Here is a 15,164-nt window from a genome sequence, read left to right as displayed (position 1 = left end):
TTCTCTCTTTGCACTCATGAGGGTGATCGATTTGTTTTTCATCTTCACCTTGGAAGGTGGCCTTGAATTTTTCAGTAATTTCAGAATCACAGAATCTCAGTGCAGGAGAGGCCCTTTGGCCCATCGAGTTTGCACTGACACGTGAGAAACACCTGACCTACCTACCTAATCCCACTTACCAGCACTTGGCCCATAGCCTTGAACGTTATGACGTACCAAGTGCTCATCCAGGTACTTTTTAAAGGATATGAGGCAATCCGCCTCCACCACCACCACCCTCCTAGGCAGCACATTCCAAACCGTCACCACCCTCTGGGTAAAAAAGTTTTTCCTCACATTCCCCCCTCAACCTCCTGCCCCTCACCTTGAACTTGTGTCCCCTCGTGACTAACCCTTCAACTAAGGGGAACAGCTGCTCCCTATCCACCCTGTCCATGCCCCTCATAAGCTTGTACACCTCGTTCAGGTCACCCCTCAGTCTTCTCTGCTCCAACAAAAACAACCCAAGTCTATCCAACCTCTCTTCATAACTTAAATGTTTCATCCCAGGCAACATCCTGGTGAATCTCCTCTGCACCCCCTCCAGTGCAATCACATCCTTCCTATAATGTGGTGACCAGAACTGCACACACTACTCCAGCTGTGGCCTCACCAAGGTTCTATACAACTCCAACAAGACCTCCCTACTTTTGTAATCTATGCTTCGATTGATAAAGGCAAGTGTCCCATATGCCTTTTTCACCACCCCACTAACATGCCCCTCTGCCTTCAGAGATCTATGGGGACACATACACCAAGGTCTCTTTGTTCCTCAGAATTTCCTAGTGTCATGCCGTTCATTGAATACTTCTTTGTCAAATTACTCCTTCCAAAGTGTATCACCTCACACTTTTCAGGGTTAAATTCCTTCTGCCACTTATCTGCCCATTTGACCATCCCACCTATATCTTCCTGTAGCCCAGTTGTGTTCTGTCTCATTTCAAATTGAAAAATTTCCAGTCAGTTGAAAACCAAAAATCATATTTTCAAAAATTAAGGGGGCACAGCCTCATGATACAATAGAAATGTTTTTTCTCTATCTACCCTATCTATCTGTTTCCCTTAATATCTTGAAAACTTCAATGAAATCGCCCTTAACATTCTAAATTCCAGGGAATACAACCCTAGTCTGTGTAATCTCCCCTTGTAATTTAACCTTTGAGATCCAGGTTCATTCTGGTAAACTTATACCAGGAAGTGTTGTGGCCCAGCAGATAATGTCTCTGCCTCTGTGCCAGAAGCTCCAGGTTCAAGTCCCACTCCAGGACTTGACGGCCAAGGAAGGTCATTCATAATGTAGCCAAACAGATTGAGCATTAACCCGCAAATCCTTCTAAAATAGGCCAATGGCAGCTGGTAAAAGTGGGAGAAATTGTGATTGGAAGAAATTGGAGCATCTACCATCACTATCCATAGCTCCAGGCTACAACATGCATGTAAAATTGTATGTTGCCACAGCAACATACAGGGTCTGGTTGGTTCAGTTGATTGGATCAGATTGGTGCAACAGCATGGGGTTCGATGTCCCTGTTCTGGCTGGGATGGATTTGGGACCTGCCTCCTTGCCCTACCTGTGGTGGAGATCGTGGTGCCGTGGGTTGGACCTGCCTTTGGGCAGAAAACTATTTCAAGGGAAGAAATCTCTGCTGCACTCCCTTGAAGGCCAATATATCCTTCCTAATGTGGCACCCAGGTATGGTTTAACCAAGGCTTTGTGTAGCTGAAGTATAGCTTCTAACCCCTTATATTCCAATTCTTTAGCCATAAAGACCAACATTCCATTAGCCTTTTTGATTGCCTTCCTTACCCTGATGATGCCATTTTAATGATCTATGTACCTAGACCCCAAAGCTTCTTTGGGCTGCCACTTTTTCTAGCTTTTCACTACTTAGAAAATACTTTGTTCTATTCCTGTAGATTCCACTGAAGCGTTCAATTCCACACAAGGTACTCGCTGCTTCCAACAAAAACAGATTGTTCTTTACAATGTTCAAAGAACAAAGAAAAGTTCAGCACAGGAACAGGCCCTTCAGCCCTCCAAGCCTGCGCCGATCAGTTTCTCCAGTTCCTTTTGCATTCCAACCAAACTCCACACTCCAGCCCCCTTTATACTCCTCCCACATCCCATTCCTCTAAGATAGGAGTAGATTTGTGCCTTTGCAGCAGTATCTTTCCTGGGGGCTTCTAAATCAATTTAGGAGCAAGCCTTAAGACAGAAAAAATACATTCTACAGCCTCTGCATTCTGCAAGGGGCAGCTGTTGTCACTGGGGCAAGTAGCGCAGATGAGGGCTTAGCGGAGGGGCTAGGGTCTTAGAAGCAGATGAGGGCACTGAAATGCCCTCAGGACCTTCACCCTCCTCACTAACTGCCACAGCCCTAGGTTGGCCTTCAGGTGGGTTTGATGAGACTGGCTGCTGGAGTGCAGCAGTCGTCCATTCTAGCAACTGTTGTGCCACAGTATGAACATCCTGTTAAGGCTATGCAACTCCTCATGTATTCCATGGAGGTCAGCACTTATACACTCCAGGATACTGAATGAATCTTGTACTCTTTGCAGGGAGTTACTCTGCTCTTGCATCCACTCTGAGTGATGCTACATGTGTTTCTCCATGAGATTGGCCATTCTCTCATGGTTGGAACTCATGTGGCTGGGACCCCAAGATAGGGTGGAGCTTATCATCACGATGGACTCCTCCACATGCAGTGCATGAGATCGCATTGCCTCAGGGAACTCTGCTCCAAATACTGTGCCCCGTAACATAACTCCTGAGGCCCTACCTCCATGCCTACTGGAGCATCATTGTGACTGTCCTCCCTCCTCCGAGGTGGATCGGAGGTGCACAGATGTCTCTGATTCAGACTCTTCCCTCCTGTACTGTGGTGTGGTGCACTTCACTACATGCTACTGACTCTAAACACACACTACATTTTTTCAATGTCCTAATATTTGTGTTGGTGGAATGTGGGCTAGTCAGATGCGATGGTGCCTCCTCCGATATTTCTTCCTCTCCCTAATGCCCAAGGGATGAGGTGGTCTGGTGGGAGGTTGAGCAAGTGCTACATGGACCTATGTAAGACACGAAAGGAGGTAATGAGGTTTAACCCTTTACATTGTGAAAGCACGCTTACACACACGCCATTGCCTTTAAACATAATTGCAGTGCCCTCATCAAGCAACCCAATTTTCACACTCCTCCTCATATGAACGTCCCTTTTGCTCAGTGAACTAACTAACCTGCACCAATTACCACCACCTTTAGCACCTGCTACGGATGATTCTCCATCCCCAACAATAAGCTGGGTGGCCACATTAGCTACCTCCATGGCTGTCGTCTCCAGTTTCTAATCACCTATTGTCTCACAGACCAACCCCCTGTGCAGACCATTTCTCTGGTATTGTGGGTCCTCTTTTTCTGCAAATATGACATAGAGAGTGATGTTAGCTTAATTTAGGTGCACACAGTGCTGGATAGAGATGTGAATGTACTGTGTGATGCACTGCCAGATTCAAGAGATTTGTTCCTGGTGGCACTATATATTAGGCTAACATCACTCTATGTCATATGTGCAGTAAAAGAGGATCCACAATGCCAGGGAAATGGCCTGGACCAGGGATGGGTCTGTGAGACTGTGGGTGATTAGAAACTGGAGACGACAGCCATGGAGTTAGCCAGGGTATCCGCCCAGCTGATTGTAGGGGGTGGCTTCTGACAAACAATTCACCTTGCCAGAGTGCAGCAGGTTGTGGAACCTCTTCCTGCTCTGAATCCATGATCTGGCATGGTCCCCTGCTGCACTCACAGTGGAGGCTATCCCCTGTCATGCCTTCTTGGTCACCATTGTCAGGTTCCACCGGCCACCCAGCTACAATATATTGCAGCATCTCTGGACCTCCTTGACCAGGATCTGGAGGTCCTGGTCACTGAAGCAGGGTGCAGCCCTTCCTGCTCCTTCCCCACTTGACTTCTTTGTAACATTTTGGCATGAGAAATAATAAAAAACATTGAAACACAAGGCTTCCAGCTTCAGTTGGTCTCACATAGAACATATGTCCGCTTACATACACAGGCCACATTCGCTAGCTCAGCAATGCTTGATGTTGGTTTGGGGGGATTGAAGGGGATAGAAATTGGGCTGCATGAATGCAGGGTGGCCTCTGTTCCTGTCACTTCAAGATGGCATATTGTGCTCCCAAACACAAACTACCCTGCTGGCCTGCTCCGTCTGAGTCACACAGTTTTACCATGACAGTGTGCCGCTGTGAGGGCCCTGTGCAAGGCTCAATTGCATGGCCGTACCCTGGAAAGAGGGTAGGTGGAAGGCTAAAGGTTCTGTATGTGGTGTCTACCAATCGTTCCATGAGGCATTATGGTAATCTGAGTCAATATCATGAGCAGCTGATGGTGCCGAGATGTTGCCATCTCCAAGGCTGTGTCTTGTAACATTTCCAGCCTTAACTTTGTAGAGTGTGCTCCTTCATTACAATGTAAATAAGCAGCAGTAATGTCTATATTTTCCTGTGGAAGGCCCATGATGGGCCATCTCTTCCTATGTCAGCAACCAGTTGGACAACTATTGCAGTTGGTACTCAACTGAATCTTGACTGATGTCTCCTCCCAGGACCAGCAGCAGTTCCATCCACTTTCTGTCTCACAGCAGGAACTCCTTACAGAGGCTCTCCCTTTATACCACACCTGAAATGTGTCACCCTCTGCATCTGTACTTTTTCCAGGGTTGGTAGCCTGCCTCCATCCTGCACCCCCACCCCGGAGCAAAAATCCAGTCGTTTGGGGCAGTTTCTCCCAAGACAAATTCGGCAAGTCGGGAAATTGCGCACCCAACTTGAGAGCGAAAATCTGGGCCCTAGTTTCCAACCATGTGTGGGAACATAGGAACAGGAGTATGCCATTCAGCTCTCGAGCTTATTCCACAATTCAGTTAGATTATACCTCATCTGTATCTTCCCATCTACCTGCCTCTTAACTCCATCTACCTGCCTTGATTCCATAACCATTAATATCCTTGCCTAACAAAAACAACCTATCCATTTCAGTTTTGAACTTTTCAACTGACCCCCAACCTCACTCAACAACTTGTAATATTTGGGGGGTGGGGACAGAAGAGAAGGAAGTTCCTGATTTCCCCTACCCCTTTTGTGAAGAAGTACTTCCTGACATCATCCTTAAACGGCTGAGCTCTAATTTTAAGATAATGCCTCGTTGTTCTGGACTCTCCTTCAGAGATACTTCCACAAAATTAAGAGACTACACCAGTTTTCCTTTACATTTATCCCGCCACTTTCTCCTTCCACTACCCTAACTTATAAAGCGCTATGCTGAGGGGAGTCAGGTGGGAGTCACTTGTTAATTTTAGATGCAATGACAGTACAGCTTATTTCAATTCCCAATGTTGACAGAAAGAAAGAGCACGTGTTGTCAGTTAAATTTTGTAACCCTTAGAAGTTATTCTAAAAGAATTTGAACATGATAAAGAGTGGCACTAATTTAGATGTGAAGGTTAATGTATACATCACACAGCTCCAGGCTCATAGCACCATCAATGAGCAAGGGATCTTTTATTAAAATATCTAACGTACACCAATGTCTGATCACGATGAGTTGGAAAGGATTCCTAAAGCATTAAATATCCCACTTGACTATCCAGTTTAACTCAATACCTAGTTGAGGAATTTGAGCATTTTTCTGCACATGATAATATTGTTAAGGAAAAATTAAATAAAAGCCACAGTTGGACAAAATAATTTTTTTTTCAGAAGAAAGCGGAGAAAGTTTTTAAGAATGACTGCTGGCTGAGGTCGGTCACTCCAGAATCTGTACCAGGAGAGTTTCAATTCAGTGACCATTAACACTCAAGGGACCTCTTAAAAGCAGCAGAGTTAAGGTCAAATATTGCTTACATCTACACCAATTTTCCTTAGCGACAATTTAAACAGAGTTTGAAAGTCAGGTTGTACACTTAGGAAGTCATGTCATTGTATTATGATTGTCCTCAGGGTGAGAATCAGGCAAACCAGCCAAGCAAGTGACACCCTTCTGTGAAACAATGGCAAGCTGCAGTGTCACCAACAGTACCTGCATCTTGCCTTATGTGCTAATTTTTTACATCATATACACAGAATACAACCTTGACATTCAATGGCATTACCACCCCTATCGTCAATATCCTGCAGGTTAATATTGACCAGGAAATGTACTGGACCAGCCATATAAATGCTATGGCTATAAAGCAGGTTAGAGGCTGGGAAATCTGTAGAGAATACTCACCTCCCGACTCCCCAAAGTCTGTCCCCCATCTACAAGACATAAGTCAGGAGTGTGATGGAATACTCTCCACCTGCCTAGGTGAGTGCAGCTCCAACAACACTCAAGAAGCTTGACACCATCCAGGACAAAGCAGCCCGCTTAATTGGCACACCATTCACCACATTCAACATTTACTCCAAAACCAATGCAAGGTGGCGGCAATGTGTACCATCTACAAGATGCACTGCAGCAACTTGCCAAGGCTCCTTCAACAGCATCTTCCAACCCGCAACCTCTACTACCGAGGAGGACAAGCGCAGCAGGTGCATGGGAACACTACTACTTGCAAGTTCCCCTCCAAGCTACATGCCACCCTGACTTGGAAATATATTGCCGCAGGGTCAAAATCCTGGAATTCCCTTCTTAACAGCACTGTGGGTGTACCTACACCACATGGACTGCAGCAGTTCAAGAAGTTGGCTCACCACCACCTTCTCAAGGGCAGTCAAGGATGGGCAATAAATGCTGGCCTAGCCAGCGACACCCACATCCTGTAAAAGAATAAAGAAAACAAAGTGAAACTTGTTGTTATTGCTGGTGACTCAACCTTCCCCCAACCTCTCGGGCATGGATTTGTTGCACGTATTTTAATAGTGGAAGAAGTTGGTTATCCTAACAAGAAAGACCAAAGTGGTGTGACTGAGGCCTCACTGCGTACAGTGCAGGAGGCTTTGAATGTTTACCCAAGTTTTCAGAGAGCAAGACTACTAGTAGCTCCAATGTCTGGTAGGATTCTTAGGGCTGGATTTTTGTCTCCCAGTGGTGTGAATGGGCTCATGAAATGCTGAACTCCTCTGTCTTCCTGACCTCGCATCATTTTCGTGTGGCATTTTCATGGGTCGAGAAGGCTTTGGGTGCAAAATGCACACGTCTCTTCAGGGACTGGGGACCGCATTGTGAAGGCCACTGGAAAATTGTATTTTCTACTGCGCACAATTTTCATGTGCTCGTGTGGGTTTTGGAAACCCTAAAAGAGTTAACCCTAAACTCTCCATCTCTTGGAGTTTTTGACCACTGGAGGAAGCCTGCTGAGGTGTCAGGAACGTTCTGAAAAGGTAAGTGTAAAATGTTTTGACATTTGTGTTCTGTCAGTTTCAGGCAATATAGCTGGAAGCTTTTGTCATGACCGCTGCATCTATTATGAATGCTTGGCCATGTTTCAAAAGCTAACAATGGCTTCAGCTCAACAGTGGTCTATTGAGCCAAGAACAGTTGAAACTTTCAGGCGGCTGCAATAGAAATGTTTTTGATGTGGTTTCTTGTTTGTTTACACATGTAATAGATACTTTTGTGCACTGAAGTAATTTTTCTTTCTAGGATCAATGGTAGTGTTTTTGAAATCTGAGTTTTATTAGATTGTTAGATGCTTAATTTTTACCCAATTATTTTAAAATAACTCCCATTACTATTGGCTCCTGAGGACTGTATATAGTGCATACTGGGTAAGTGGCTATGGAGAGTACATGGGGAACATGAAAGTGGCATGGGGTTGGATGGGGTATCTGAAGGGACATGGGGTGGCATGGGGGGTGTGAATGTGGAAAGTGAGGTGGTACACAGCGACATGGATAATCTGAGGGGCTTGGGGGTAGGTGGTGATTTGAGGTGGCATGGATGACCTGAGGGGTTCATGGGGGTAGGTGGTGGTAAGGGGCATGAGGGATGAGGGTTAGGGGGTCCTTGAATGGTGTTGGAAGCAGGACTGCTATGTTGGAGAACAGAGGCGCACCTTCTAACCAGCCTGCCTCCACGTCCACATTCCTCACGGATTCCATCGCAGCTCACAAAATGCACTGCAAACCAGTCCCTTGTGTGAAAAGTGATAAACTCCAGACAAAGTCACACATGGGTCACGTGTGCAGTTCAGAAGGTACAAACATGTGCAAGTAGGATTTTCCTGAGCCTACAGGAAAATCCAGCCCTTACAATCGATTTCAGGAAACAGAGATTAGGCCTTCTCTACCTACACATTTCTCCAAGTCACAAAATCCTGGGTTCAACTCCCATTTGAGCACAAAAAAGAAAGGCTGACATTCCAGTGCCATACCAAGGGATTGCTGCACTGTCAGAGGTGTCCTCTTTCAGTTGAGACATTGACCCAAGACCCCATCTGCCTACTCGGGTGGATGTAAAAGATCCCATGGCACTATTTTGATGAACAGAGGAGTTCTTCTGTGTCCTGGACAATATTTATCCCCCAATCAACATCACGAAAATGGATTATCTAGCCATTGTCACATTGCTGTTTGTGGGTGTTTGATGTGCACAAATTAGTTGTTGCATTTCCTACATCACCACAGTGACTACACTTCAAGCATATTTCATCAGCCATAAAGCCGGTGAGACATCAAGTGGTCTTGAAAAGTGGAATATAAATGAATGTCTTTCTTTTAAGTCAGTCTCCTCCAAGAGGCCTGCAGGTCCACGGAGGCACTGAACAGTAAAACTTCTATTTTGGTTTAAAAAAAGACAGCAATTAAAAAGTAATCATGAGGCCAATAACAGTCATTGAATCAGCTCGATGTACTGTACATGTTTATTGGTGACCTGAACTAAGGCCAGAGAACTGGCAGCAAATCAAAGGCCATACCCTGCCATCTGCTGTGTGAAACATGTATGGCAGAAAACAACAAAATATGGAGATAGAAAGGTGAATAACCTTTTTTAATCTCTTAATGACACTAACAAAATTCATAAATGTGTTTAACAACTGCTTGTTTCACACCAAGAAATAAGAGTCTATCAACAGTGATTGCGCAGCAAAGCAAAATTCTCTCCTTTATAAATCATGGCCTCAGCACAGATAATGTTCCTGGAATACCAGTGCCTTGGTTATCACAAACTGGTTGTCAATGAGCTCAGCACACTTAAAAAAGGATAAACATAGCAGTCACTGGCACGTAATATAGTACAATATAGGGGCAGCACTGAAGTCCTCATTATAGTCAGTACCAAAGGCTGGGAACAATTTTAACCTATCCTCTCAGCAAGAGAAGGATGCATGGAGAAGGGAGATCTGAAAAAAAGTTACAGAAATTGCAACAAAGAGTAAACCAAAACAATCAAGATTCAAAAGCATCAGGAAGTAGGGACACCATGCTTGACGTCACTTATTCTGTACTCTTTGTATCCTCGTTCTTTCTTGATAAAATAAATCTGTAATTTGATGGAGGCATATTCCAGTAGCCAAACCTTTCCAGACTCTTAGTGCTTAAAATTAAAAGAAACAGTGGCTTAGTGCCTGTCCTTGGACAGAAACTGCTGCACCATAGGGATGAAATAAGAGTCAGATTTTAATATCTACAATGAGTTTCCACCACCTTTAATTTCTTACCTTCGCTCAGAACCAAACAAACGTGCCAACTCCATTCTGCTAGGACTGCAGGTACGAAACCTCTGCTCCTGGTGCTCATCTACTCGGAAGGCCTGTTTGCTGCTGATCCTCTTGGCTTTGGGGATATCTGCCATTCTGACATAGTCCAGATTAATCCGTGTAGCTGGGGAATGACTTGGCCCTTCCCCAACCTTGCGGTTTGAACTTGCTATGCCCGTCTGCATGGTACCGCTGGTCTCTGAGTCCAAGGAGCTCTGGGAAGAGCTAACATAAGAACCACTGCTGTGAAGGTTACCTGTAGGAGGGAAAGGATCACTGCACAGGCTAGAGTGGCACGGTATTACCATGCTACTCTCAGAGGAACTGTACCTGCTGGGGGTGCTGCTTCCAGGAGAGGTGAGCTGCTTTGAGTCGGACTTCAGCTTCTCCAGGGAAAAATAGCCACTCTCCACACGCTTCTTCTGCTGGCTATCCACTTCATTACCATTTACCACACTCTGGGCTGCTGTTCAGGAGGAAGAGAGAACTTGTTTAGAATCAGAATTTAAAGATACAACAGACCTCCAACAAGGTGTGCAGAGTGATAATATGCTTAGAATGCACAGCAGTAAAAATAAGCTGTAGAGCTTAACTCTCTCAGCATCATTGAAATCAAATGATAGCAAGGCATCTGCCCACACCCTGGGTCAAATCAAGCAAGTATATTATTAGATCAATTTTTCTTGCACGCTGGATAGTTCACATATTGGCAGAGGTTGCATGAATAACCTAATGCTCCTGTACAAAGAGGCTGTGATAACACAGCAATGAACAATGGGGGTGTGAACAAGAATAAAGGGCAATAATACCCGGGTATTTTATTCAAGCCCAAAAGTAGATCTGTGCTGTAATCAGAGCAAAGCCCTGGAATTTCAATGATGTCACTATAGTAAGTGACTGGGTCAGTTTTGGGTGGATTAAAACAGAGGCGAGTGGTTCCTTAAAAAGAAACTCAGTTTGAACAGGTACACCTGTCAACAGAAATTCTATTACTGCCCGCGGATAATCCAGATTGTTTATCTACAGTTTTTCATTTAATGAATTCCAGGGACTAACAATCAACTATGTTTCTATATTTCACTCTTAGTATTGTTAATAATTAAATGCATTACAAATTAACCTGATTGTTTATTCCACTACCCTTTCTAATCACTTCTCAGTAGTTTAATTTTCTCAAACATTTTTAAACTATTAGCAGAAGGATTTCTGGCAACTTCACTTACTTAAAGCCCAGGTTGTTTAACTGCAGTTGTGCAGTTTAAGCAAGTGCTCTGTGTCTATAGGCTGTACTATTCTGGCTGGTGAAATAACAGAAGCATCCTGATACATATTTAACAGTTTTCTAACTTGTAATATCAACCTGTTCCTGACTATCAAAGGTACAATACTAACAGGAAAATAGGCCCAATACAAAAATTCAAGGCCGCAGGCTAACTCCAGCCAATGGCCAGTGTATTAGAAGAAAACAAAGCTTCAGATTTCATCAGAAAGCCAGTGGGGAATCTTCAGAATCAGTAATTGTATAGGGGCTGTAATCATAGCTCCATGGAACCACAGTCCAGTGAAAAACTGCTGCTCCAGGAGTTGAAGGGAGAGTAAAAGACCCTCCAAAGGAAGTAAAAAAACTGCTAAACTTGTACTATATGACCACCTAAAGTAATACGCCTGAAACGTTAGTATTCCAAAATGCCATTGATGTTGCTCCTACCTGATACTTTCCCATTATTTCCACTAACCTTCTCTAGGCACTGCTGATGGTCCAGAAGATGTGACAATAGAAGACTGGTTCTGTGAAGGACTTTTCATCATGTTACTGATGACATGGAGGTTTTTATTTTTCAGCTGTTCTTGTTCTTGCCAGAGTGTTGACCTGGTGCTCGGGACCTTCTCAGCATTTGGCATGCAACTGCTGGTAACTGCAACTTTAGCAGGTCCGGGCTCCTGTCACAAGTGAAATGAAAATGTCCATTTAATACTTCCAAGAATATCCACCAAATATTAAACTCACATTAATTTAGAAAATGCAAGCTCTTGGTATGTTGAATATATAAAATAATAATGGATGCCAGAGAATAATCAGAGGAATGGGGTATTAACAATTTATAAGAGCAAGATTTCAGCAGCTGAACCTTCTGATTAACTTGAAGCTTTGAAGTTGCTGATTAATTATTCGGTAAGTCTAAACCTAAATCTACTCAGATTCTACTATTGGCTTCATTAAATCCAAGATAATAGAATTCATAGAGTGACTTAGTCCCGCCTCTAGCATAATATGTCTAATTAATCAGTTACCTCAACAAAAAAAGATGTCGTACAAATAAAATAGAATGTGGTTTGTACCAACTGTAGCATGGTCTCAAGAGTGGAATTAGTCATCTATCAAGTAGCTGCAACTCAGGACCCCATAACATTGAATCCAAAAGCCATACCCTGACCCCAAACCACCACACACCTCATTGATCATAGTTGAAAGTTAATCGAACCATCTCCGGGTTTCTGTAAAATTTAAAAATTTGCCTATGATACCAAACTTTGGAGGTGTGGCAAACAATGAGGGTGCGACCGATGGATTGCAACAAAACACAGGTAAGCAAACAAAATGCACAGTCAAACAAACAGATGAAATTTAATACAGAGAAGTATGAGGTGATATGCATGTTAGGAGAAGGGACAGGGGCAGGTAATATAGACTTAATGGCACGGTTCTGAAGTGTGTGTAAGGACAGAGGGCTTCATGTGCCTAGATTTTTGAAGGCGGCCAGATATTTTGAGAGAATAGTTTGCAAAGCAAATGGGATCATAAATAGAGATAATAAATATAAAAACAAGGAAGTTATACTGAACCTTTAGCATACGAACAGATGAGAAAGGAGAAGGCAGCCATTCGCCCCTTTGAGCCTGCCCCGCCATTCAATAAGATCACAGTTGATCTGTTTGTGTTTCAAGTTCCATATTCCCATCTACCCCCGATAACCTTCGATTCCCTTGCCTAACAAGAAGCTATCTATCTCTGCCTTAAAAATATTCAGTGACCCCACCTCCACAGCCTTCTGGATAGAAAGCTCCAAAATCACACAGCCCTCTGAGAAAAAATTTTTTCCTCATCTCTGTTCTATAAGAGCGACCCCTAATTTTAAAACACTGCCCCTTAGTTCTGGACTCACCCACAAAAGGAAACATCCTTTCCACATCCACCTTGTCATGACCTTTCAGGATCTTATAAACTTCAATCAAGGCAACAACAAAAATATTGCCCCAGCTCTGGTCACTCACACTTTGTAACATCATAAGAAATAGGAGCAGGCCATTCAGCCCATCAAACCTGCTCAGCCATCCAATAAGATCATGTCTGATCTGAAAGTGGCCTTAATTCCACTTTCCTGTCTATGCCCCATAACTCTTGACTCCCTTGTAGATCAAAAATCTGTCAAACTAGCCTTAAATATATCCAATGACCCAGCCTCCACTGCTCTCTGTGAAAGAGAATTCCAAAAACTAATGACCCTTGGAGAAGAAATTCCTGCTCATCCCCGTCTTACATGGGAGACCCCCTGTTTTTAAACTGCACCCACTAGTTCTAGATTTCCCCATGAGGGTAAACATCTTGTCAACATCTACTCTGTCAAGCCCCCTTAGAATCTTATATGTTTCAATAAGATTACCTCTCATTCTTCAAAAGTCCAGTGAGCATAGGCCCAACCTGCTCAACCTCTCCTCATAAGACAACCCTTCATCCCAGGAATCAGCTAGTGAACCATCTCTGAACTGCTTCGATGCAAGTATATCCCTCTTTAAGTAAGGAGGTCAGAACTGCACGAAGTACTCCAGGTGCAATCTCACCCACACCCTGTACACTTGTAGCAAGACTTACCTTTTATACTCCACAGCCTCGGAATAAAAGCCAACATTCTATTTGCCTTCCTAATTACTTTCCGTATTTGCATGCTAACTTTTTGTGATTCATATACAAGGACACCTGAATCCCTCTGTACCACAACATTCTGCAGTCTCTGTCCATTTAGATAATATTCTGCTTTTCTATTCTTCCTGCCAAAGTGGACAACCTCACATTTTCCCACATTATACTCCATCTGCCAGATTTTTGCCCATTCACTTAACCCATCTACATCCCTTAACAGACTTATTGCATCCTTCTTGCAACTAGCTTCCTAACTATCTTTGTATCAGCAAATTTGACTATAATAGTCGGTCCCTTCATCTAATTCATTAATATAGATTTTCAATAGTTGACACTCCAGCACTGATTCCTACGGCATGCCATTAGCTAGTTTGCCAACCTGTAAAATGATCCATTTATCCTGACTCTCTGTTTCAAGTTTGTTGGCCAATCCTCTATGCATACTAATATACCTCCCCCAACACCATGAGCTCTTATCCTGTGCAGTACCCACTTTTGTGCCACCTTAATGAACACCTTTTGTAAATCTAAATATACTGCATCTAGTGGTACCCCTTTATCCAACCTGCTTGTCCCACCTTCAAAGTGCTCTATCCCGGCCAGAAGGCAGGAAGAAAAAAAATCAGTATATCTATGTCCGCCTGGCTATTTTATAAAATCATTTTTTCTCTTTTTCAAAATGGATGATTGCTGGACTGATAAAATGGCCGCAGCTGACCACAGGATTGGAGTTCTGCAAGCTTCTGGGCAGTTTAAACATGAACAAAGGCTAACACATCAAACCCCCTGGAATGTAACACAACTTGCATCGTACAAACATTCTAGCCAAACTAACACAAAGGGTTCGTAGACGATACGTCTAGACCAGCCAGCTCTGGGCAAAGGCAAAGTTGTTTGGGACTTGACGTTCTTCAACGTTCTACCAACGGTTCTTCGGTTATCTGCTCAAAACACAATGGGTTTTAACAAGAATGCCTTGTTAGCTTAATTGCTTGACCAGAAACCACCTATCACATGACCAAGACTTGAGCTGTTTGAATTCCTTTAATTAGACAGCCTCAGAATCTTCAGTAGTGGTTTAACCTCAGAAGAGGAACCTGAACTCCAGGTGAGCAGCCTGCCTCTGACCTCCATCTCTCTCCAAGTCTGATTTCCAGAAAGAACCCTATATTTTGCCAACAGAGTGAACTAGTATCCAGGATACAAAAATACTTTGCTGCATCTTCAACGGACTTAACTTCAACTGAGTTCCTAGGACCAAGACCAGGAATTCTGCCAGGCAAAGTCACCTGAAAGAACCTACATTGGATATTGACTTACTGGACACTGGACTCACGTGAAACCATAACTCTTATTTTTATCATGGTCTTGCCCTATACCTCTTTTTACCTTTATCCCTCTGTAAAGGGAACATCATTTTTTCCCTAATATTATTGTGGGATACTGAAACAGGCTTGAGAGGGCTGTGTGTGACTAATTTAATTAAACTGAAGACTGTCAGACAGCAA

At 43.6% G+C, this 15,164-nt stretch overlaps 1 protein-coding gene across 2 annotated transcripts in view; it reads right to left on the bottom strand.

The window, feature by feature from the left end:
- The window catches only part of LOC121288054 (myosin phosphatase Rho-interacting protein-like), a 235,057-nt gene that overhangs the window by 66,094 nt on the left and 153,799 nt on the right, over window positions 1–15,164 (bottom strand). The window contains exons 6-7 of one of the 2 annotated variants that reach the window (XM_041206333.1): window positions 11,474–11,678; window positions 9,699–10,203 (exon numbers count right to left, since the gene is read on the bottom strand). In XM_041206333.1, coding sequence (XP_041062267.1) covers window positions 9,699–10,203; window positions 11,474–11,678 — 710 coding nt within the window. The remainder of the gene's footprint in view (window positions 1–9,698; window positions 10,204–11,473; window positions 11,679–15,164) is intronic. The other variant, XM_041206334.1, reaches the window with a different exon arrangement.

The sequence above is a fragment of the Carcharodon carcharias genome, chromosome 15 (assembly GCF_017639515.1).
Source record: "Carcharodon carcharias isolate sCarCar2 chromosome 15, sCarCar2.pri, whole genome shotgun sequence".
NCBI lineage: Eukaryota > Metazoa > Chordata > Chondrichthyes > Lamniformes > Lamnidae > Carcharodon > Carcharodon carcharias.
This window is presented reverse-complemented; position numbering and strand designations above follow the sequence as displayed.